The 21,686-nt window shown below is 58.3% G+C and overlaps 8 protein-coding genes across 8 annotated transcripts; 4 read left to right on the top strand and 4 right to left on the bottom strand.

The window, feature by feature from the left end:
* Nucleotides 1–508: 508 nt before the first annotated feature.
* Nucleotides 509–3,529, top strand: PHYSODRAFT_333237 (hypothetical protein; the record flags this gene model as incomplete). The annotated part of the gene is made up of 8 exons (XM_009530401.1): nt 509–579; nt 633–945; nt 1,024–1,476; nt 1,580–1,675; nt 1,763–1,947; nt 2,043–2,202; nt 2,287–3,151; nt 3,186–3,529. The coding sequence occupies 8 exons, from the start codon at nt 509–511 to the stop codon at nt 3,527–3,529; spliced, it is 2,487 nt and encodes an 828-aa protein (XP_009528696.1).
* A 232-nt stretch (nt 3,530–3,761) lies between these two features.
* On the top strand, nt 3,762–5,368 carry PHYSODRAFT_315571 (hypothetical protein; the record flags this gene model as incomplete). The annotated part of the gene is made up of 5 exons (XM_009530400.1): nt 3,762–4,087; nt 4,154–4,274; nt 4,358–4,438; nt 4,537–5,199; nt 5,357–5,368. The coding sequence occupies 5 exons, from the start codon at nt 3,762–3,764 to the stop codon at nt 5,366–5,368; spliced, it is 1,203 nt and encodes a 400-aa protein (XP_009528695.1).
* Nucleotides 5,369–5,787: 419 nt separating this feature from the next.
* Nucleotides 5,788–6,403, bottom strand: PHYSODRAFT_286226 (hypothetical protein). Its single transcript, XM_009530399.1, has one exon. It carries the CDS (start codon nt 6,369–6,371, stop codon nt 5,862–5,864), a length of 510 nt encoding a protein of 169 aa, XP_009528694.1. The 5' UTR covers nt 6,372–6,403; the 3' UTR covers nt 5,788–5,861.
* A 1,520-nt stretch (nt 6,404–7,923) lies between these two features.
* PHYSODRAFT_546004 (hypothetical protein) lies at nt 7,924–9,480 on the bottom strand (the record flags this gene model as incomplete). Its single annotated transcript, XM_009530398.1, has 1 exon — nt 7,924–9,480. The coding sequence occupies one exon, from the start codon at nt 9,478–9,480 to the stop codon at nt 8,056–8,058; it is 1,425 nt and encodes a 474-aa protein (XP_009528693.1). The 3' UTR covers nt 7,924–8,055.
* A 976-nt stretch (nt 9,481–10,456) lies between these two features.
* PHYSODRAFT_507614 (hypothetical protein) lies at nt 10,457–12,469 on the top strand (the record flags this gene model as incomplete). The annotated part of the gene is made up of 2 exons (XM_009530397.1): nt 10,457–10,570; nt 10,625–12,469. The coding sequence occupies 2 exons, from the start codon at nt 10,457–10,459 to the stop codon at nt 12,467–12,469; spliced, it is 1,959 nt and encodes a 652-aa protein (XP_009528692.1).
* Nucleotides 12,470–12,573: 104 nt separating this feature from the next.
* Nucleotides 12,574–14,016, bottom strand: PHYSODRAFT_505810 (hypothetical protein; the record flags this gene model as incomplete). Its single annotated transcript, XM_009530396.1, has 1 exon — nt 12,574–14,016. One exon carries the CDS (start codon nt 14,014–14,016, stop codon nt 12,574–12,576), a length of 1,443 nt encoding a protein of 480 aa, XP_009528691.1.
* Nucleotides 14,017–14,460: 444 nt separating this feature from the next.
* Nucleotides 14,461–15,730, bottom strand: PHYSODRAFT_561013 (hypothetical protein). The gene has a single exon (XM_009530395.1). The coding sequence runs from the start codon at nt 15,679–15,681 to the stop codon at nt 14,503–14,505; it is 1,179 nt and encodes a 392-aa protein (XP_009528690.1). The 5' UTR covers nt 15,682–15,730; the 3' UTR covers nt 14,461–14,502.
* Nucleotides 15,731–18,020: 2,290 nt separating this feature from the next.
* Nucleotides 18,021–21,008, top strand: PHYSODRAFT_561009 (hypothetical protein; the record flags this gene model as incomplete). The annotated part of the gene is made up of 4 exons (XM_009530394.1): nt 18,021–18,490; nt 18,575–20,294; nt 20,487–20,828; nt 20,931–21,008. The coding sequence occupies 4 exons, from the start codon at nt 18,021–18,023 to the stop codon at nt 21,006–21,008; spliced, it is 2,610 nt and encodes an 869-aa protein (XP_009528689.1).
* Nucleotides 21,009–21,686: the final 678 nt, after the last annotated feature.

Genomic DNA, 21,686 nt, shown 5'->3' with positions numbered 1-21,686 from the left:
GACTACTACCAAACCTGTTTGTATGCCATTGGTCATCGGGAGAGCCTTTATTAGTGCTAATCAGAGGGTATCCCTATTCGGGATATCACTCCAAAGAGGATTGTCTGTATGTACAACACGTGAATCAGCAAAAAAAAGTTTCCCCATCAACCAAGACGCGACTGGAAAGAAGCCCCAATCAGCCCCGCGTCACACTCGCGGTGCTGCATACCCCATAGCCAGCGAGCGCTTGACCAGTTCGTGATCCTTCTCGACCACAAGCCAAGCGCAAACATGGTACCTGTACAACTTATCGGCGCGATATGACGGTCAAAGGTTTGAGACGTGGAGTCTCCTGCCCATGATTGGTTCTTCCCGGGTCATGCTTACTATCCACCATGACCTGCTCCCAACCTGAGCATAGCTTTACTCGTTCACTTTTCTGATCGGATCCGTTGCTGGCGAGTCGTTGATGGTATCGAGTACGCCCAAACCGACAATGAGAACGATCTACCTTCGATTCACGAGAATGAAACGACAAGTGATAGAGGCAACCGAGGACGACGGAGACGCAGACTCACGACTACAGCGCTACAAGGCGTGACACAGGAGAACTTCCGACGGAGCTCACTTGGCAGAAACAGCGTTGCCAGGGCTGAAGATGAAGAAGAAGGAGATAATGAATTGGACATGGAGCTGCTTGACGCGTACATCGCCTACTGCAGGTCGGTCGGCCACGAACCAAATATCCAGGTCGACTCGAGCGCTCCGTTGTTCGACAAGGTTCTCGATTCGCAGGGCAGTGGATCCCTTTCAGACGCAGAGGGTATAACTGGAGCGACCATCGTCCAGGGGCGGCCAACGGTGCCGGAGCATCAACACTTCTGGACGTTGTTTATTGGGACCAGATACAGCAAACGGCGAGGCTGCACGCAGTTCTGGGTGTGGCTACTGATTGGAGTGGGGGTACTGCTTTGGCTGGGCATTTCGCTCTCGTCACTACAGTTAAATGAAGTGCTGCATCTGGACGCTTTCACAGTACAGCACGTTCAGGTTACAGAGGACTACACATATCTTCACTTCTTGGAGGAAGTGGACTTTCACCTTACCTACACCATCGAGACGCCCAATCCAAGCCCCAACGCGAATCCCAACACTTCCTACTTCAACGCCCTGCTCTTCAACGAGTACGAGTACGCGCATTATATCGACGGCGAGCCGTTCGCGTACATTGAAGCAGCTTCAAAGCTGAGAACGACCTACGCGTATCTGCCGCGTACGTACATTGACAACACCATCGAGGAGACAATGTACTTCGTCGTGCAGCCATGCTACCTGGAGCGGAATCCCACAGCCGACTACTGCAACACCACGCAGTTGCCGACCAGCGTTTCCTCAAGCGAGAAGATCTACAACTTCGACCAGAATAAAAAGATGAAGAAGAAGGCCGTTTTGGAACACTTCAACGTGACCTACTTGTCCGTGAACCCGATGCCCGTGGCTTGCAGCTCGTCTGGTTGCTTATCTACTGCTGTTTCTCCCGTATTTGGTCATTACGCTGTTCGGGCTGCGAGTGTTTCCGATGATCGTTCACTGCGAGAGCTTCCAGAAGAACATTGAGCGCATCTACGCCCGCGAACTAAACGTGCCTGAAGAGGAGGTCGACTACTGGCAGCCAATGCCTTGGGACCGGAAGGTGCCGAAGACCCGACTGTGTGGCCCTTGCTGCTGGAAGTAGTTTCGTCCGCCTTTTGAACCATTCTACACGTGGTGGAGGCACGAGAACTACTTTACGTGGGTCTTCTGCCCGTATCGGAATGAAAGACTGTCGCGGGGCGAGCGGGCACTGATCGTAGTGTGCTCGCTGTACGTGACGTTCTACGTGCTGTTCATTATCGTGATGATACGCGACTCGTACGGGTCCAACATGACGATCTTCTCGTCTGTGGTGCTGTACGCTGTGTTGACGTCGGTCCTGCCTTCAGCAGGCAAGGCCATATTCAAGGAACTCTTCAAGTTGATATTCCGTCAGCGACGCAAGTACTTCTGAATGAAGGCTGCAGGTGGGTTTTCGTCCCGTTTTACTTCAAGCTCGTGGTGCTGCTGCTTACGTTGGCTCAAGCGCTGATTTTCTACATCTGGGCTCGTCGTAGCTGCTTGTTCCTCAAGAAATTCATCTACTACGGCGTGCTCTCGGCAATTTTGCGCATGTCGCTCATGGGGGTTGCGCAGGATTTCGCTTAGTATCTCATCCTTCAAACTTGGGGGTGGAAGGATCTGTGTCCACACTGCACGGAACGTATCAAGCACTGCGACTGCTTCAATGACGAGCTCCTTATTCTCGCAGTGGAGCGTGTGGGTCCGAAGTGGGAACTTATCCATGTTCTTGATGGTCTCATGGCGAAGCAGAACAATGTTGAGGCTCAATTTGAGCCGTACACCTCGGAGCAACATCGCGAACGGTGGGACGTCATTGTGGAGCGAGCGGAGAAGCACATGGAGAAGGTGGAGAAGCTTCGCGCGTACCAGGAGAAGAAGCGCCTTGAAGCGCTACAAAGTGATCGACCTCATCGCAGCTTCACTGAACTACTATCACGTCGCCGTACTTCCAAGAGGGAAGTCGAGACTGACCAGAACCTACCGATAACCTCGACTGTGGACAACACGGATAGCAGCTCAGGTGGTGGTGACAACTCCTCACCAGAAACTACCAACATGAAGTTATGTAATCTTCGAGAGAAGAAGATCCTGGAGCTGAACGACAAGATTAAGGTGGATGCGTTCGAGAAACACTACGACTCCAACATCTCGGAAGTTTTCCACGCGCTCACTCGATCGGTCATGAAGCTACGCCGTCACAACAAACACGAACACCCAAGACATGACAGTGAGGCCGATGAAGGCCAACCTTCAGAGCCTGAAGACGACCAAAATCCAGAGGATACCCGTACGTTCACTAATCGGTACACCTCGGGCAGCAGCATGAACAGCGAGGGTGAGACCATGTGGGTGTTCGACTCACCAGAGCAGCGTCTACAACGTCGAGAAGAGGAAAAACTGCAGCGCAAACGGGCGTTCCGTGTACTGAAAGAAAGACTACAACATTCACAGCGTGGCTCCGTCTTCAGAGCATTCGGCCCCAGCACCTTCAGCGTTGTCCCCTTCCGGTCCGGTGCACGCTGCAACCGGCCGATTGGCACGACAAGACACAAGACACGTGCCGCTATTGTCGACCCGCCACAAAGACACCACGCCCCGCGAAGAAGACCTGGTGATCCTCGTGCCGGACGCGCACAGCAAGAACAAGGACAACCTGGACGCAATGGCCAACGCCCGCGTGGAGGACGACTACGATGACGAAGAAGACAGCGACTTCCCGAGCGACTTGGAGCGCGGGCAGTCGCGCTCTGCGTCGTCGTCGCAAGCTGCAGCTGCAGGCAACCGGGTCTACGCCGTGACGGAGCGGCCCAAGACGCTGTTCCGGCGGATGTCCACTTCAGCATCGGCGTTCGCCGCGTGGGCGCTGGACTACGACCCGAAGGCTGCATGAGGAGCTACACTATAATATAGGAATGCATTTGACCTCCATAGTTGATCGAGCTTTAGATAAAACACTGACAACCAGCAGTTCAGCCAAGTGCAAGTTGAAGCGGAATGCCCGAGTGTTACATGTATTATTGTGCTGTAGCCAGTTCCTCGATCTTAGAGGGTCGCCTAGCTCAGCCCTTGGCTTCGTCTCCCCGAAGTTAGTGCAGCCAACGCCTCACGTAGCTTTAGCGAGCATGCTTCGCGTGTACACGCCGCTGGCGCCGGAGCAGCCCCCAGGCGGCAGCTCCACGGAGGAAACCTTCCTGCAGGCCGAGCACTTCGTGGCCGTGGTGCTCTCGCGCCTCGAGAAGGACCCCATGTCGGTGTCGCCTCGCCTCTGGGTGTTCCAGCAGCAGCCCACGGCTAACCGCCTGTGGGCCTTCAAGCAGCAGGCGCTCGTGGGCTCGTGCGACGCCATGCGCGGCTCCAAGAAGTACGAGGAGTTCAACCCCAAGAAGAACGCCACGGGGGTGCTGGGCCTCCCCTGCTGCCAGTTTGTCGCTGGTGACGACACCAAGCTGTAGGGATAACACAGAGAGACTCTACATGTACCTTAATGCTGTGCTGAGGGGTGCTGGTGTTGCAGGAAGCTCTGGCAGAAGCTGGGCGACATGTCGCCGGAGGAAGCTCAGCGCGAGTACATCCGCATCGTGGAGGACGTGCTGCCGCAATGGCAGTCGCCTCCGAGTTGGGATGGAGCGCTGCTGGTGAGGAAGCTCGAGTAACGCGCCATGAGATGGAAGATATACCGGACTCATTCGTCTCATTGTGTGCGGTGCTTGTCCTGCAGCGCACGTGGACGCCCGACGACTGCAGCGATAGCTGCTCCGTGTGTCACGAGGCCTTCACCTTCCTCAACCGCCGTCACCATGTGAGTCACGGTTCAATGACATCCTCCGGCTTTGCCTGTTGCTAATGGAGCTCTCTCTCTCTCTCTACTCTATCCTATGGGATGCACATGTATTATAGTGTCGTCGCTGCTTAAACCTCGTATGCGCCGTGTGTTCGCCTCACACCGTGCCGCTGCGCGTGTTCTCGGAGCCTCCGACAGGCAAGCGCCAGCGCGTTTGCGCTACTTGCTTCGACGAGATCGGCGAGGCCGCGCGCCGCAGCTCGCTCACCAGCAGCGGAGACCAAGTGCGCGAGGCCACGGTGCCGATCCCGACCAAGGACGAGAGCTCCGCGTCCGAGGATGCCACGAACCAGGACAGCAGCACCGACAACGGCGAGACCTCTTCCGAGTCGGTGCTCGCGTCGTCCGCGGCCATCCACTTGGGCACGCTCGAGTTCCTGCAGGGCGCGTACGGCCAGGGCTCCAAGGTCTACCGCAAGACGTGGCACTCGTACTTCTTCGTGCTGCTGGTGCGCAAGGGCTCGCTCGGCATGTTCGCGTCGCAGGCCGAGCACCTGGCGGGCAGCGAGCCCCCCGCCGCCGTGTTCAAGCTCAGCGGGTACACGCTGCGCATCCGCTCGCAGCCCAAGCGGCCGCACCAGTTCCACCTCACGCACAGCAGCAAGGGCGGCGGCAGCCCCAAGAAGCCGCTGCACTTTGCGGCCTCGAGCCTGGACGAGATGAACGGCTGGATCGCGGCGCTCATCAAGGCCATCGCCGTGGCGGACGAGCTCGAGCGCGTCGCGGCCGAGGAGCGACTCAACGGCACCAACAACAAGCAGGCGGAGAGCGAGACCGCCACGCAGGAGTAAGTCAGGCAGACAGGCAGGAGAGGAACTGTGGAGTATTCGCCGTTGATGGGGGACAATATGACGTCTTCTTCTTCATATTCATCAGTGGCAATCATAGTACTATATACTTCGTAGTTCTACAACAAAAGCGGAGGCTTCGGCGAGCCTGGGAGGTTGCTAGATAGGTTCGTAGATACACGCGACAGTCACACGTAGGCACACACACGCACGCACACGGGAGTTGGGCGAGCACACCACTCACTCTGCAACTTGGTGCTGGGGCTGCGGCGCTTGGAGGGGAGTTGTTCTTCAAGGGAGGTTGGTTGTTGTTGGGGGGGCTTCGACTACTTGCACTCCTTCGGATCATCTTCATCTCTTGTACAGGTCGGAGGAGGGGCCACACTCGCCTTTATAATGGTACACGTAATGGCAGTGTTGGCCTTCCCACGTGAAGGAGGGTAGAGGTAATAAAATAAAAATCAGCATCTCTTTGGAACACCCGCGGCAGGCGACGCAGAGCACCAGGCAGCAGAGGAGTGAGGCTCGTCCTTGGCGTGTGCGAGGCGGAGGCCCAGCGGCACCAGACTCGACTCTTTCCTCTGCACTTGTCTTTACTCCTGCACCACCATACACCGCGAGAGCGGCGCGTTGACGGCGCACGAGAAGAACTCGATGGTCTGGTTGCCGGCCGTCACCATGACTCTTCCAGACGGAGTCTTGCCGTGCTCGTAGATGCTGAGCTTGATGGGCGTGGGGACGGTGGGGATCGTCGTCATGTCCGGGCTCGCGAGGCCCATGGTGTAGTCGTCCAGCTCGTCCAGCTCGTCGGCGTAGAACGGGCCCTCCTGCGACGACGAGGACGCGGTGGACGCGCCCGAGTTGTAGTACTCCTGCTGCTGGTGGTTGTAGTACGTGGGGCTGCTGGGGGACGAGTAGTACTGCTGCTGCTGCTGGTGGTAAGACGAGGCCTTGACCGGCGAGGAGTAGCCGTCGTAGCCGCTGTACTTGGAGGGGGACGCGTACTGCGCGTGGCTGCTGTACTTGGAGGGCGATGTGTACTGCTGCGTCTGGTAGCTGCTGCTGCCGCCGTGGTGTCGGGAATACCGGGGGCTGGCGTACATCTTGACTTAAGAGTGGTGGGGTTAAGTTTGGGCTTGGGCTGCGCGTGGCTTTTTTGGGAATGGGCTGGCAGACTGAAGGCTGTGCTTGCGGGCCCCGGGCTGTAAATTACGCTGCAGCCTATTTAAAATTCAAAGGGGGCGCGCCCCGTCTTTTGCAGGCACTATGGATTTTTGTATGGGAGATGGACATCAGCGCCAGAAAGCCAGTTTGCGCCCGGGAATTTATCGCCGCGGGAATAGATTTCCAACGGCCGAAGCTCACTTGCTTTTTGTATCGATTACTGCTACCTCTGCGAAAGGGAGCTGGGCGCCGGTAACGGCTGGCGCCATACTCAAGGCAAGTGAACCCGACGCGCATCTGATGCCGTTGTCGTGTTGCGGCTCGACGTCGGAAGAGGAGGCCGCGCGGATTCTCGCTGCAACCACATGCCCGCCGGCGGCGACTATTGTGCGCTGCCTGCTGCTGGCGGTCGATCTTCCCTCCGCTGCGTTTGGCTCTGGCGGCGGCGTCGCCGACGGCGCTTGCCTCTGCTTTCGAGCCGAGGTCTTGTCGCTGCAGGTTGTTGAAACGCGAACCCTGGAGGGTCGCCCTGAGTTTTCCCCACGAAACGAGGGCCTTCTCTCTCTATGCGTTTCTTATCCAGTGCCAGCACCCCGAGAGGAACGGAATGAGTTCCTCGAGGACTGCAAAGCGGGTTACGCTACTCAACTCACCGCAAAGCGGAGGCGAACGGACTCCGTTACGGAGCGGCACGGCTGCCGATCCGCGTACATACTTATGTAAAGGGGGGTCCATTGGGGGCGGCCTGGACGGCGCCGCTCGAAGCTCGCCATGTCTGTCACCGAAGGGATTGGAAGAGCCCCATACAAACGCCAAGTACTACCGAACCCATAAATTATTGACCTGGATTTGAATTCGGTTCGGGTCTGGACGCGTCTGGCCACTAGCGACGATAGCCCCGCAGAGCTCCATTAGCAGCGCACCCACGCCTTGAACACCAGGCAATACACATGTAACCTTGAGGATGTAGTCTCCGGCGCCATGCCCGTGGCCCTGATTTTCGGTCGGTCTGATTGAAGCGTGCTCAGCATAGTGAAGCGGCCTGATTGAAGCGTGCTCAGCATAGTGAAGCCCATACAAAAGTATGTCTCACTCGGCATAGACACGCAAAGGCAACTTCAATTTACCTCGTGTCGTTCGCTTGTCACGCCCCGCTGATCGACATCGAGATTGCTCGACGCTCGCCGCCTCGAAGCTCGACGCGAAAGCGCCGCCGCCGCTGGTGATCAGGCCCAGCTGCTGCGCGAGGGCAAGGGGGCGTGTATCTCAAAAGCTGCTTGTGGTGGCGCTGTTGCTACATGTATAATAGTTGCCGTCGATGACCAGCACGGCGAGGCAAACTTTTGCGGCGGTAACTGCGGCGGTTTGTCGTCTTGGTGAGAAAAAGCTTTGGATCCTGATCAAGTGACTGCAACGACCGCACGAAAAATGGCTACGAAAAAGTCAAGCATTGTCGGTTCAAACTCACCGTGCTACGTGCGACAACTAGCAAAACGTCCTAGAGGTTTATTAGCTGGATTCGGTGTCTGTGCTGTATTCTCGCCGTTTTCGCTCTGCTGGCTATCTCTTCTCGCCTGCAACTCGCTCGCCAGCTGCCTGTATCTGTCCGTCCGTCCGTTGCGCTTAGTGCGCGTCCTGGCTCCACTGGATCGTGTTGGGGTCGATGCCCTCCTGCACCATTTCCCACAGGGGGCTCATCTCGCGCAGACGCGTGACGTGCTTGACGCACAGGTCCACGGCGTAGTCGATCTCCTCCTCCGTCGTGAAGCGGCCGATGCCGAAGCGGATGGACGTGTGCGCCAGGTCCTCGCCCACGCCGATGGCGCGCAGCACGTACGACGGCTCCAGCGACGCGCTCGTGCACGCGCTGCCCGAGGACACGGCGATGTTCTTGAGCGCCATGAGCAGACTCTCGCCCTCCACGTAGGCGAACGACAGGTTGAGATTGCCCGGGTAGCGCTTCTCCAGGTCGCCGTTGAGCACCACGTGCTCGATGCGGTCCGTGATGCCGTGGTACAGCTTGTCCGAGAGGTAGCTCACCCATCGGTGGTCGTTCTCCATCTCCAGCGCGGCGACTTCGCACGCCTTGCCGAAGCCCACGACCAGCGGGGTCGCAAGGGTGCCACTACGCAGACCGCGCTCCTGGCCGCCGCCAGAGATAATGGGCTCAAGACGAACGCGCGGGCGGCGACGCACGTACATGGCGCCAACGCCCTTAGGGCCGTAGACCTTGTGGCCCGACATGGACATGACGTCGATGTTCATCTCGTTGACATCAATGGGCAGCTTGCCGAGCATCTGCGCGGCGTCCGTGTGGAAGAAGACCTTGCGCTCGCGGCAGATCTGGCCGATCTCCTTGAGCGGCTGCAGCACGCCGATCTCGTTGTGCACGGCGATGATGGACACCAGCGCCGTATCGGGGCGGATCGCGGCCTTCAGCTGCTCCAGGTCCACAAGGCCGTTCTCGCCCACGGGCAGGTACGTGACCTCGAAGCCCTCGGTCTCGAGCACGCGGCACGAGTCCAGCACGCACTTGTGCTCGATCTGCGTGGTGATGATGTGCTTCTTCTTGGCCTTGGTGAAGTGGGCGATGCCCTTGAGGATGGCGTTGTTGCACTCCGTGGCGCCCGACGTGAAGATGATCTCCTTCGAGTTGGCGCCGATGAGGCTGGCCACGCTGCCGCGCGCGTGCTCCACGGCCTTGTCGGCGTCCCAGCCGAACTCGTGCGTCGTCGAGTGCGGGTTGCCGTACGCGTACGTCATGTACGGCAGCATGGCGTCCAGCACGCGCGGGTCCATGGGCGACGTGGCCTGCACGTCCAGGTACGCGGGCTTGGCGCCCTTGATGGGCGCGTGCTCGCCGCGCACAGCGAAGCCCGGCGAGAAGATCGTGTCCGACTTGACGTTCTCCAAGACGCTGGCGGGCACCTCGTTCACGGGCGTGTAGCGCTTGTCCGTGGCGAAGGCGCGCGTGGAGGCGGCCGCCTTGGCGGCGGTGCGCGGGCGCAGGGCGCGCGCGGAAGAGGTCAAGGTACGCAGGGCCTGCATGCTCAGGAAGTGATGCTTCGAGAGGCTTCTTGTGGGCCGTTGGCGGTCGGCCGCACATACATTCCGTATCTTACGCGTATGGTACGCGTTGCTTACGGGTTATATTCGCGTAAGCAACGCGTAATCGGACTCGCACGCGTCTGCGCGCACACGATTGGCTCAATTTGTTAAACGAATAGGGGTATGTGGTGACGCGCATCAAATTGGATCAGATGAGTGACCTTTTAGGCACAATTGCGGACACCGTCCTCCACAGGAAGGGAACAACTTCAAGTGTCCTCCAACAGGTGCGGCGAGGCAAGGGCCGCACTATGCGAACCAATGTAGATCGCTGGTGCAGGCCCAGCACAGAGCTTCACTACTGTCAGAGGTGATCCAGATTCCGGACACGGTTCGCCCTGCATTCGATCGCGCTTAGCTCAACTATTTTAACGAAATGTATTGATACCTATCGGATCCTGCGACCTGCTTTTAACAGCTTTTAGCTTTTCACGCGGCATGCCATGTCATTCATTGACTGGACCAACGCTTATATATATAGCTCTGACGTGGTTGAGGATAAGAGGCGGTCTTGGCTCACCGGGCAACGGATCGGAGACTTGCCCAGCCATCCAGGATCGGATGTCGAGGCACATTGATCTACAAATAGTTAAGCGGCACGCGTCGTCCTCAGGATATCCTTCCTATTGATAGGCAGGTCTCGATCTAGCCAAGCTTCAATCTTGGCCGGGTCATGACAACACTGGCGGCATGTTGATGCTGTCGTCAACTAACGCCCCCAATTCTGCATTCAACCCACTTGTCAAATTCCCGTTCCTCGGTTAAGCAGCCACCTCCAGCCACGCACTGAGAAATGCACGATGTTATGGTCGCGACGACCCACCATCGACTGGATGACAGCGACACGCCTCCAAGCAGCGGGAACGAGCGACGCTATCGCATGATGGGGCTGACAGGCCTGATCACCTTGCTGCTGATGGCGACGTACGCCGCCAATCCAACCGACAAGAACAACAACCTCCGTAGCGCGATCTTCAACACGATGAACACGGACGACACGCCAGGCTCCACCACCACGACAACGGCACCAGTGTACATTGACGACTCGGGGACGATTTCAGCGACTTCAAACTCGTCGACGGAGTCCAGACTGCGCACTGTGAACATCGGCATGGGCTGCCCGGAATTCCAGACAGCCTTTGACAGCGCCACGCCTGGAAGCCCCACTCCATTCCGGTCTTTCACGCTGACCAAAGGTACCGGGTATGCGTACGTGGCGCTGCACTTCAGCAAACTCTGGATGCCGCGTGGTGTCTCTGTGGTGCTGCGCGCAGTGGAAGGCTTCGACTCGCCGGATCGCACGCTTAACCTGTCCGCGAACTACCCGGGCGGTCAGATGTACGACAACGTCCTCGCTCAGCCTCTGCTCTCGAAGGAGTTCCGTCTTGAATTCTACCGCAACCAGGGCAGCCCCAACACCACTGAGGTTGATGCTGACCTCATCGCCGACACCTTCAGCGTGACTGACAGCGACGTGACGTGCTTTGGCTTCGTGGTCGACTCGTACTACTACGTGCTCATGGACAACGACAACCCCATCGTGGCCACCGACGAGTCCATTTGCGCCGTTGACAACACCAAGGAGGCCATTTGCTACTACGACGACAACACCACGCGCACTGCGTTCTTGGCTGCTCGGTCCGTGGCTCGACTGCTCATTCCGAAGGGCCCGGGGGCTTCAGCAGGCTGCACGGCTTGGCTGCTAGGCAACCAGGGACACATCATGACCAACTACCACTGCGTGTCCACGGACGACGAGGCGAGTGGCACAACGGTGGAGTTCATGGCCGAAGCCAGCGTCTGCAGCGACAGTATGTCGTGTGCGTCATGGGGGGCTTGCCCTGGTGATACCGTCTCGGTGAGTGTTAACCTCGTCCACGCGGATGAAGAGCTCGACTACGCGCTGCTGAAGCTGCCGTCCGATGGACCTCAAACGGCTCAAAAGTACGGCTATCTGCGCTTGAAGACGCGCGACGGAGTGGTGGGTGAGCAGGTGTATATTCCTCAGCACCCGCTGTATGAGGGCAAGCGGATCGCGATGGTCGACGACTACACCAACAACGTCGCATTGCTCAGTCTCAGTGCTAGCTCGTGCGGCACCGTGGGCTACTCGTACAGTGGTGACACCCAGAGCGGCTCTTCTGGATCGCCAGTCATTTCCTTCGCGGATCACGGCGTCATCGCGCTACACCACTGCGGTGAAATGTGCGCGAACACGGGAATTCCGGCGAAGAGCATCATCGACGACTTGAGGGCGAACGGTATCAATGTGGCGGAGTTTGACGGCGTTGACGATGGATCAAACCCGGCAGCCAACGCTGAGAGATTCCCGTCGTACACCCCGCCGGCCCCTGAAGCTGCGCTGCCGCTAACGTCACGCCTGACAATTGATGGCGCTATCATCCTCGCTTCGAGCTACGTCAGCATCGACTCCGTCAAGTTCACACTGAGCAGTGACACGGACGCCTCGTTCGACGTGCTCTCGGTTGAGATTGCGGACAACGACACCTTCTACGACTTGAACGGGGACTGCCGCGCGTCCTACCTCGACTCGATGATTTACCTCTTCGCTGACGGAGACACGGACCCAGTGTTCACCGTCGACGACAGCCAGGTGGACAACGGGAACGACGACGGCTCCGTGAGCTACCGTGACCCGTTCAAGGAAACTTTCCTCAAGAAAGGATCGTACACTCTCGTCATCGCGCCGACTGGTGCTAGTGGGGACGACGCGCTTGCCGGCAAGACCAAGGCCGACTATCCTCCAGAACTCTACACGTGCCGCACCCGCAGCTCGTACGGCTCCTACCGCCTCGTGATCTCCAGCACTGTCGGCGACAACCCCTTCACCTTCACCAGCCTGCCTCCGACGGTAGCTATCAACCCAGCGCTGTGCCACAAGAGTCCTGAAGCTATCTGCCCCAGCTGAGAGCTAAGGTGGACTGCACGGAATTCTTATCAAAGCATAGATTATAAGGGCATACATCCAAGTGAGGAGGAACAATAGATATTACCTTACTTCGCCAATCTTCTTCACATGCCATTTGTGCTGCCGCCTCGTCCACTCGACTCGCCCGATACGGGGCTCAAGCTCTGGTAGAACTCGGCAAATTGCTGTTCTCCGGACGCCAGCTCCTCACTTGCAATCGTGAGCGTGTCGGCCGCTCTGGCACGATCCACGCAGCGACCACAGAAGCGAAGATCACGTCGCAGCAGCTCGCCTTGGGGTTTGATGAAGGTGAGTTTGTGCTTCACTCGGCACGACGAGCAGACAAACCTGTAGCACAACTTGCAGCGGTCCCGGTCCAGTCGCTTATCGTACGTATTCACAAAACTACCAGAGGGAGTTCTGTGGGTCGAACGCTTCTGACACGACGTGCATTTCTCCATGGTACTAGCCGTTGAAGCGGAAGCAGGACCCGGAATCTCAGGGATCACTGAGAGCGGAACACTCGGACGCGTTGTGGCGGTGCTGGACGTTGTGCTGGTCACGGTAGATCGCCCACCAGGCGAGTTAATCGTGTTGGCTTCCACTACTGCTGCTACGGTATTCTGCATGACTCGTTGGCGGCGAGCATCTCGGGAGGTCTTCGCTAGCCACGCCAGCTTCTTCTTCTGGGCGCATTCTGCGATCTCGGTCACGGAAATGATAGCGTCCGCTACTGACCTCACCACCAGCGAGCGGATAATGCTTCCACTCGGGTTCAGGATAGCTCGGACGTAGACATCCACGAGCCCCTCGCGTTCTTGACGATACAGGGCGCCCACGGATAAATTCGCGCGTACACGTCCATCCAGCTCTGGAGCTTGAGGGAAATCCACCGAGTGCAGCAAGTGATATCCCACGCGTTCGCCTGTATCGAGTTCTGCTAAACCTGTCACCTCCAGGTACACAAAGTCTCGGTTCTTGACCACGGGTTTGAGCACATGGAGCTGCTCGTTCTCCATCCACTTGACCGTGAGCGAGTGGAACGGGTCGCTGGCTGTGGGCTCCACAATGGAGGCGAGCACGGCTCCGTCCGCCATGTTGTCCCCCACGTACGACGACTTGACCCGCATAGCCTCCAGCGTCGAGTTCACCGCCCCGTACATGGCGTCGTCCAAAGTACCTGCAATGGTCCCAACAGCCAGCAGCAGTGGCAGATCTGCCAGTGACGCGGCGGCCGCCGCCGTCACCTTCTCGCCCGCCGTCGTGCGCTGCAACTGGTGGCGGTACTCCCGCTCCAGCTCGTCCTGCGTGACTCCGCCCACCTTGCGTCGCTCCTTGAGCGGCTGCTCCACGTACACGTGCACACCGTCCCGCTGCTTTGTGAGCTTCCAGCGACGTTCGTCCAGCCGGCGCTGGTCCTCGTACAGATACTTTTCGTAGCTGCGCATGTTATCCTGTACGAACACGCGCGCGATCTCGCCCAGACTCGTCGCGTCCTCCACCGAGAGCTGCAGCGGGCCAAACGGACTTGGACCCCACGCTGGCATGGTGATACAGGATTGCGGCAATGACAGGATACGTATCCTGTCAAGTGAACTCCCGTGGTTTGACTGACGGTTGACACGCGCCCCTTCAGACCCAGCTATTTATACCAGGGACGATGGAGCTGCACTGCAATGACTTGGTGACTTGGGTGGTTGCTTGGGGACTGGTGCTGTTGTTGGCCGCACGGGAACGCTGCGCTGCGCTGTGGGAGTCGGAAGACACAACGTGGGCGCAGCGCGTAGGTAACGGCTCAGTGTCGCGCGTGACGACCGGACCAGGATAAGGAAACGGTCGTGTTTTTGGCCAATCACAGAATTTCGACTAGCGATGACACGATTCGCTGAAATGCATGTGCGTTGAAGTTGCCTTCAACTCGATCTGTTTGACCGATGGTCTCCTTTATCGATGCATCGTTATGATACAGGCGGGGGGGGGGGGGGGGGGGTAGAATTTGTTGTTATGACATTATTCTTTCGGGGACAGCCTACCTACGTAGTGCGCTCCGAGTCGGACGAGGACGCGAACGAGTAGTCTGTGCCCGAGTGGAAGGCGTACTGCGAGTTGTTGCCCGCGAGTTGTGCGCGCGCGGCGTCTGCTGTGTTGATTTCGAAGGCCTCCTTGATGCACGAGGGGCAGAAGGCCGTCTTGCGCTCCTCGAACGTCATCTCGAGCGTCACGAAGTTCAGGCGCTTCTTGACGCGGCACGTGCCGCACACGAGCTGGTGGCAGAGCTTGCACGAGTCGCGCGAGCGGCCGAACTTGCCGAAGATCTTGGAGCTGATGGGGATGCCGCAGCTGACGCAGTCGCCCTCGCCGATGGGCGCGCCGCGCTGCTTGTCCAGCGCGTAGCGGCGGTGCATGAGCCACGTGAGCTTCTTCATCTCTCCGCAGTGCGCGAACCGGAGCGACGTGAAGAACTTCATGGCGGAGGCGGTGACCAGGAACGACTCGACGCTTGATCCATTGGCGACGACGCCCGACGCGTACAGCTCGACGCACTGGTCGTGCTCCTGGCGGAAGAGGAAGAACACGTTGACGCTCGCGCGCACGCGGTTCGGCAGCTCGGGCGTCTGCGGGAAGCCGATGGAGTACATGAGGCGGTATCCGACGCGCTCGCCGTTCGCGAGGTGCGTGAAGCCCGTGGCCTCCATGAACACGAAGTCGCGCTTGTTCGAGTGCAGCAGCAGATCGAGCTCCTGCCACTTCAACGCCAGCGTCTGCAGCGGCTCCTCGACCGTGGGCTCCACAACGATGGCCAGAACGGCAGCGCCGGTGAGCTCGTCCACGTACGTGGCGTTGAAGCACATGTCCTCCGACGTCGTGCTCACCGTGCCGAAGACGACGTCGTCCAGCGTTCCCTGCATCGTGCCGACGCAAAGCGACACGGGCGTTCCAGCCTGTTCGGACGCCTCGTTCATCATGGAGTGGTTGCCGTCCGTCGTGGTGCGCACCTCGCGCTCCAGATACAGTCGCAGGTTCTCGCGCGTCTTGAGCGGCTTCCAGCGACGCTCGTCCACCTGACGCCCGCCGTCCTTGAGGTACAGCTCGTACGAGTGCAGACACTCGGCCAGGAAGCCGTTCGCAGTCTTTTGGAGCTGCAACTTGTCACCAGGCGACAGCTCCATCGACGGGAACGGGTTCATCACGAAGCGCTTCTTGCCGCCCATAGCCAGATTGATTTGAAGCTGCTCTCCGGCAGAACGTGGCGTGCTGCTCTCCTCTTCTCGGCAGATTTTTAAATGGCTGGGGCTGCGTGTCCCGCTTCGTGCCTCCGGATCGACGACGCCCGCTTAGGTTGCAGCAAGACGACTGGGATCCTCATCGCGGGCATGGCGAGTCGTGCATAGCACGCTCCGGCGACACGAGGCAGGAAGCAGAAAGGGGACAGCCCAAGTGGAAGGTGCGGCGTTGTGGCGTCGGTGGACAGCTCTCGCGGCAGAAATGAGCACCGACTCCTCGAGCCCCCGTCCGAGCACCGAGCTGCAAGCAGCGCGGAGAGACTGAGAGACCCGCGCGCGGGTGCAGAGTGCTGAACAGGCTTGGGAGGCGGTGCACAGTGCACTGCACTGTGTAACGTTAACTGTTACTGTACTTGGGCACTTTCGCCCCGTGACTGAAGTAACTTCGCACTCAACTCGGATGACGGGGCAAAGAGAGTGCACACGGGCGCGACCGAAGTGTAGGCAACGAGCGTGTGAGACGGATTGCTGCGTGTCGTAGCGGCCGTTAGCTCTCACGCCATTGATGGGGCAAGCTCCAGACTGTCACCTGGAGTGTCCTGAGCGACATTGCTCCAATGTCTGCGATCGCTGCAGGACACGTGACGTCAGCAGCGTTGTTGCCCCTGTGAAGCGGCTTGGAAAGCCGGCTTTGTCATGCGTTAGCGAGGTGAGCCAGTCGTCGTGCCCTTCCAGTCGAGGCGCGTCTCGGTACGCTGTCGTACACCGGACGAGAGACCAGCAGTCTATCCACAGGGAACGGGGAGCGGCGACCGCTCTGTCAGCGCAGTGACGACTTCCACTGCGCGCACCGAAGCCTCACCCCTGCGACCACCACGAACGCTGATTTCTACAGTCATAGTCTGGTGCGACGCGACTCGAAATTGACTCCAGCTGCCGCTGAATAAGTCCACTTCAAGAACGTTCGAGGGCAGACCAGTGGATCTGCCCGAATTCACTGTGAATTCCGCAGATACATGTATGTACATTCACACGACGATGGATGTACACTGTAGCCGCCTGCAATGAGCCTGGCAATACTTTGAACTGCCGGTTTTTGAGCAGCTGACGGACTCTATCGAGGAGAGAGGGTCCCCCCTTGGGGAAGATCCGCTGCTCGTGCTCGCACAGAGCGTTTGAACGCTCTGTGGATTCGACACGATGCTAGTAAACCGCTGGTTTACTCTGCGCGTTGGACGCGCCAGCGTGGCGTACACGTACCGTAGCCGATTGTTTTTGTGTTGGAAAATATTTGGGGCTCGTGCCGATTTGGAGGGGGGTAAAGCACAGTGTCTTTCACTCGCTCGCTGGTCGTCGCGGGCTGCTCCCTCGGCGGCCTAATTTCGCGAAGGGCTTGCAGTGGATGTATGCGCTGGCGCCAGCGGCGAGCAAACTGTCGATAGGTCGGCATGCACTCGATGAGTGCGCTGGTCATGCTGGACAGCCTTGACTTGACCAGGGCTATCGCGCGCTTAAACACCACTACAGACGGTGCAACAATGAGCAAAGCGCACCAGAGCACCTCTACTCGCGTAAAAGGGCCGAGCTCTAGCGTCACAGCGGCACCGAGCAGGAGCGAGGCGCAAAAAGTATCACAATTATTAAGGCGCCGGTGGTGAGTATATTTGAGCCACGGGCGTGAATGGGAAGGGCGGAACTATAGTGAGCACCCACCGAGGTGGAATGGTGCTTGGAAGTGGGGCCAACCTACATGTGCACGAATCTTCCGCCAGCGACAGTGCCACGTTAAAATGAAAAAAGATATCAGCGCGGACACATATTGCCGTCCTTGTTTGTGCATTGTATGACAGTGGGTCCTGTACATGTGCATTATAGAAGCCCAGGGGTGTCATCGCCGCGCACTGCAGGAGCAGGCTGTGGTGGGTCGGCGCCGACCACCTGATAGCGTGTCAAGAGCTTGCAGATGAAAACGCCGAGGCTTACAACCCTCACGGCTCGGCCGTCACCCAACAGTACTGTTCGAATCAGCAAGCCCCGCGCACAACCTCCACTAGGCTCAAGACAGCACCAAGCACGTGTCCGGCTCGACCATTTGACGTCTTCGTTCGGTCGCCATAGTGTGGTCTAGCAAAGTTTCAGCGTACCCGTCCTGGAGAATATCTGCGTGAACAAATCCTGTCGTTCAAATAAAAGCCAAAAAACAATAGAAAAGACCACAAACTTACAACTTCGTGTGCTCCACACTATACAATAATATAAGTCGCCTACCATTGGTGGAAAATCGCCTTACCGCCAACGCCTGGTCCTAGCTGATCCTAAACTAAACAATGCAGGCCGGAGGCAATACCAGCGGCGGCCCCGGCGTGGGCGCCAAGCGCGGGCGCGGGGGCGGCGCGGCTGCAGCGCTGAACCCTGGCGCGGCGCCCGTGGAGCTGCTCGTGGACACGACGGCGGAGGCCGTGAAGACGCGCTTCCTGCAGTTCCTGTGCGGCTACGGGCAGCAGGACGAGGCCCTGGACGAGGGCGCGCCGCCCAAGATCAACTACAGCCAGCAGGCCGAGGTCATGCGCAACACGGAGACGTCGTCGCTGTTCGTGGACTTCTCGCACGTGCTCGAGTTCGACCCGGACCTGGCGCAGGCCCTGCAGGCCCAGTACTACCGCTGGGAGCCGTACCTGCGGCGCAGCGTCTTCGAGTTCATCCGCCTCGAGGACGCGGCCTACACGGTCAACGAGGACGCCAACAAGACGCAGCGCGAGTTCTTCGTCAACTTCTACAACTTCCAGCACGTGTCGCAGTAAGTTTTTCGTTTTGATCGTATCTCTAGGATATTTTAGGATGTTTAGGACGGGGACTAAAATTTGTGTCTGGTTTGTGGTAGTATTCGGGACCTTAGGACCAGGAGTATCGGAGAGCTGTTGTCCTTCTCGGGCACAGTCACCAGGACGTCCGAGGTGCGTCCGGAGCTGCTGTTCGGAGCCTTTACCTGCACGGACTGCGGCGGGGATACCACCGGAGTGGAGCAGCAGTTCCGCTATAGTGAGCCGGTCAAGTGCCAGAACCCGTACTGCCCCAACACCTTCTCGTGGGAGCTCAACACTGAGAAGTCGGTCTTCGTGGACTGGCAGCGCGTCAAGGTGCAGGAGAACAGCGATGAGATCCCGGCCGGCAGTATGCCGAGATCTATTGACGTTATCTTGAGGCACGAGAACGTCGAGCAGGCCAAGGCTGGAGACCGCGTGGTCTTTACGGGTACGCTGATCGTGGTGCCCGATGTGTCCAAGTTCGCTCGCGCCGGAGGAGAGAACGCGGTGGCTACGCGCAACAATGGCCAGCGACCGCGGCGTGGAGGAGAGAACAGCACCCAAGGCATGGAAGGCGAAGGCGTGCGTGGTCTCAAGGCGCTCGGCGTGCGCGAGCTCACGTACAAGACGTGCTTCCTTGCGTGTAGTGTGCAGACGATGGAGCAGCGCTTCAACAGCATCTCCATTCGCAGCGAGTTTAACGAAGACGGTGCCGAAGGAGAAGATGGAGCTGAGGCTGCCCTGCAGGAGTTTAGCGATGAGGAGCTGGCGTCGATCCGTGAGATGCAGCAGGACCCGGACCGGTACCTGAAGATGGCCAAGTCCATTTGCCCGTCGGTCTACGGCCATGACGAGATTCGGAAGGGAATTCTGCTGATGCTGTTTGGTGGTGTGCACAAGAAGACTCTAGAGGGTATCAAGCTGCGTGGTGATATCAACGTCTGCATTGTCGGCGATCCGTCAACCGCCAAGTCGCAGTTTCTCAAGTATATCGTTGGATTCTTGCCGCGCGCCATTTACGCGTCTGGAAAAGTGAGCTCGGCTGCAGGTCTTACGGCTTCAGTGACGCGCGATGCAGACAGTGGCGACTACTGTGTGGAGGCCGGCGCCCTTATGCTGGCAGATAACGGTATTTGCTGTATAGACGAGTTCGACAAGATGGACCCGATGGACCAGGTCGCGATTCACGAGGCTATGGAGCAGCAGACTATCTCCATCACGAAGGCTGGTATCCAGGCCACGCTCAACGCGCGTACAAGTATTTTGGCCGCTGCGAACCCGTATAACGGTCGATACGACAAGACCAAGACGCTCAAGTACAACGTGAACATATCGGCACCCATTATGTCGCGTTTCGACCTGTTCTTCGTTATCCTCGACGACGGTGACGAAGTCACGGACCAGAAAATCGCAGAGCACATCGTCAACATTCACATGCCGAGCGAGCTGCAGGTGGAGGCGACGGAGACCGGCGCGTACAGCGAAGAAGACCTGAAGCGCTATATCAAGTTCGCGCGCACGCTCAATCCCGTGATCACCCCTGAAGCGAAGCGCATGATGGTGGCGTGCTACCGGAGCCTCCGCGAGAACGACGTCGTGAGCAATGGACAGACCAACATCGCCTACCGTATCACCGTGCGCCAGCTGGAGTCCATGATCCGTTTGTCCGAGGCTCTGGCCCGACTCGACCTCATGGACACGGTGCTGGTCTCGCATGTGCAAGAGGCCTACCGGTTACTGAGCAAGTCGATCATCCACGTCGATACGCAGAACGTTGAGCTGGAGATGCCTGTCCCCGTTGGAGCTGACAGTGAAGACAACGGAGACGATCACAATGGAGGAGGCGGTGGCGGTGGCCACGGTGGAGACGATGATGGTGATGATAATGACGATGGAAGCGGAGGTGGCGGCCAAAATGACTCTGCTAATGGCAGCGCTAATGGTGGTTCATCGGCCGCCGGTGCGGCTGCAAACGGCACTCCATCCAAGCCCAAGCAGGGTTCGACTACGTCGTCTTCTCTCTCGTTCGAGCGCTTCGCTAGGATCCAGAAGGCTATCGGCCGGTTCGTCCGAGAAAAGGAGGAGGAGGCGATGAGCGCCAAGCTCGCTCGCGATGCCATCCGCGCACAGACAGCAGCGAGCGGAGAAGGGGAGCAGAAGGTGGAAGAGGACGAGTACTATGAAGAAGAGGCGAGCGGCGTGCTGCAGGGCGAGCTCGTGACGTGGTACCTGTCGTCGCAAGACATCACGTCAGAGGCGCAGCTCTCGCGCGAGAAGCGGATGATCTGCTCGGTGATCGACAAGCTGCTGCAGGACAAAATCCTGTCTGTCGTAGACCTGGAAGACGATGAAGAGGAGAACGGCGAGGACGAGACCATGGAGTCGGCGGAAGGCGACGACCAGGACAAGAAGAAGGCCAAGAAGCGCACCAAGAAGCTGTCGCCCGAGGAGGAGGACGCCAACAAGCAGCAGCGGTATTTAACAGTGCACCCCAACTATGCCTTCGAGTAGAGAAAGCACCGCCAGGCAGCCAGCAAGATAGACAAAATACAGACACCGCCGTGAGATCCTGTTACACCGAAACTCAGATGGATACATGTTTCTGCTCGCAAATGCACCAGCATTCGCGCAGATACGTACATGTACAATGCCATCTTTGCAAAGCCGGCCAGGCTGGAGTGTTAGCGGCAGATACACTTGAAGGTAGTCGGCCTTCAAGTGCATCTGTCGCTAACGTTACCTGGCGGCCAGGCTTCAAGTTGAGGTGAAACCTACTGGAAGACCGGGTACTTGTGCGAGTTCAGGATAACAACGCGATCTTGAAAATGCAAGCTGACTCCTCTCTTGTTAGCTCTCTCCTAGCATAGTCCTTGACTCCAGAGTTTGCATGTTTGGCTTTATTGGCAATGGGGGCTCCTCTTCGCTAGACACACAAGACGCCGCCCCCTCATAGGCTGCGCGGCAGTCTTCACGCTCAAGAAGAATTCGCGGTACGGTCCTTCCCATACCTTTTCGCAATAATGACAGCATCAGCCGAGCAAGGTTCACAGCGGTTGTCGTGGAGATACCGCACCAGTTCAAAGCTCGCGGTTTTAACGCCCTTCGTTGCGATATTTGTAGAGCCACTGGGTGCCTTCCACAACCGTGACAAAACTTTTTTATCACTGGGGTTTGAGAGGATTAAACGAT

The sequence above is a fragment of the Phytophthora sojae genome (assembly GCF_000149755.1).
Source record: "Phytophthora sojae unplaced genomic scaffold PHYSOscaffold_5, whole genome shotgun sequence".
Lineage (NCBI taxonomy): Eukaryota > Oomycota > Peronosporomycetes > Peronosporales > Peronosporaceae > Phytophthora > Phytophthora sojae.
Note: the sequence above shows the minus strand (reverse complement) of the source record. Positions and strands in the feature narration are given on the sequence as shown.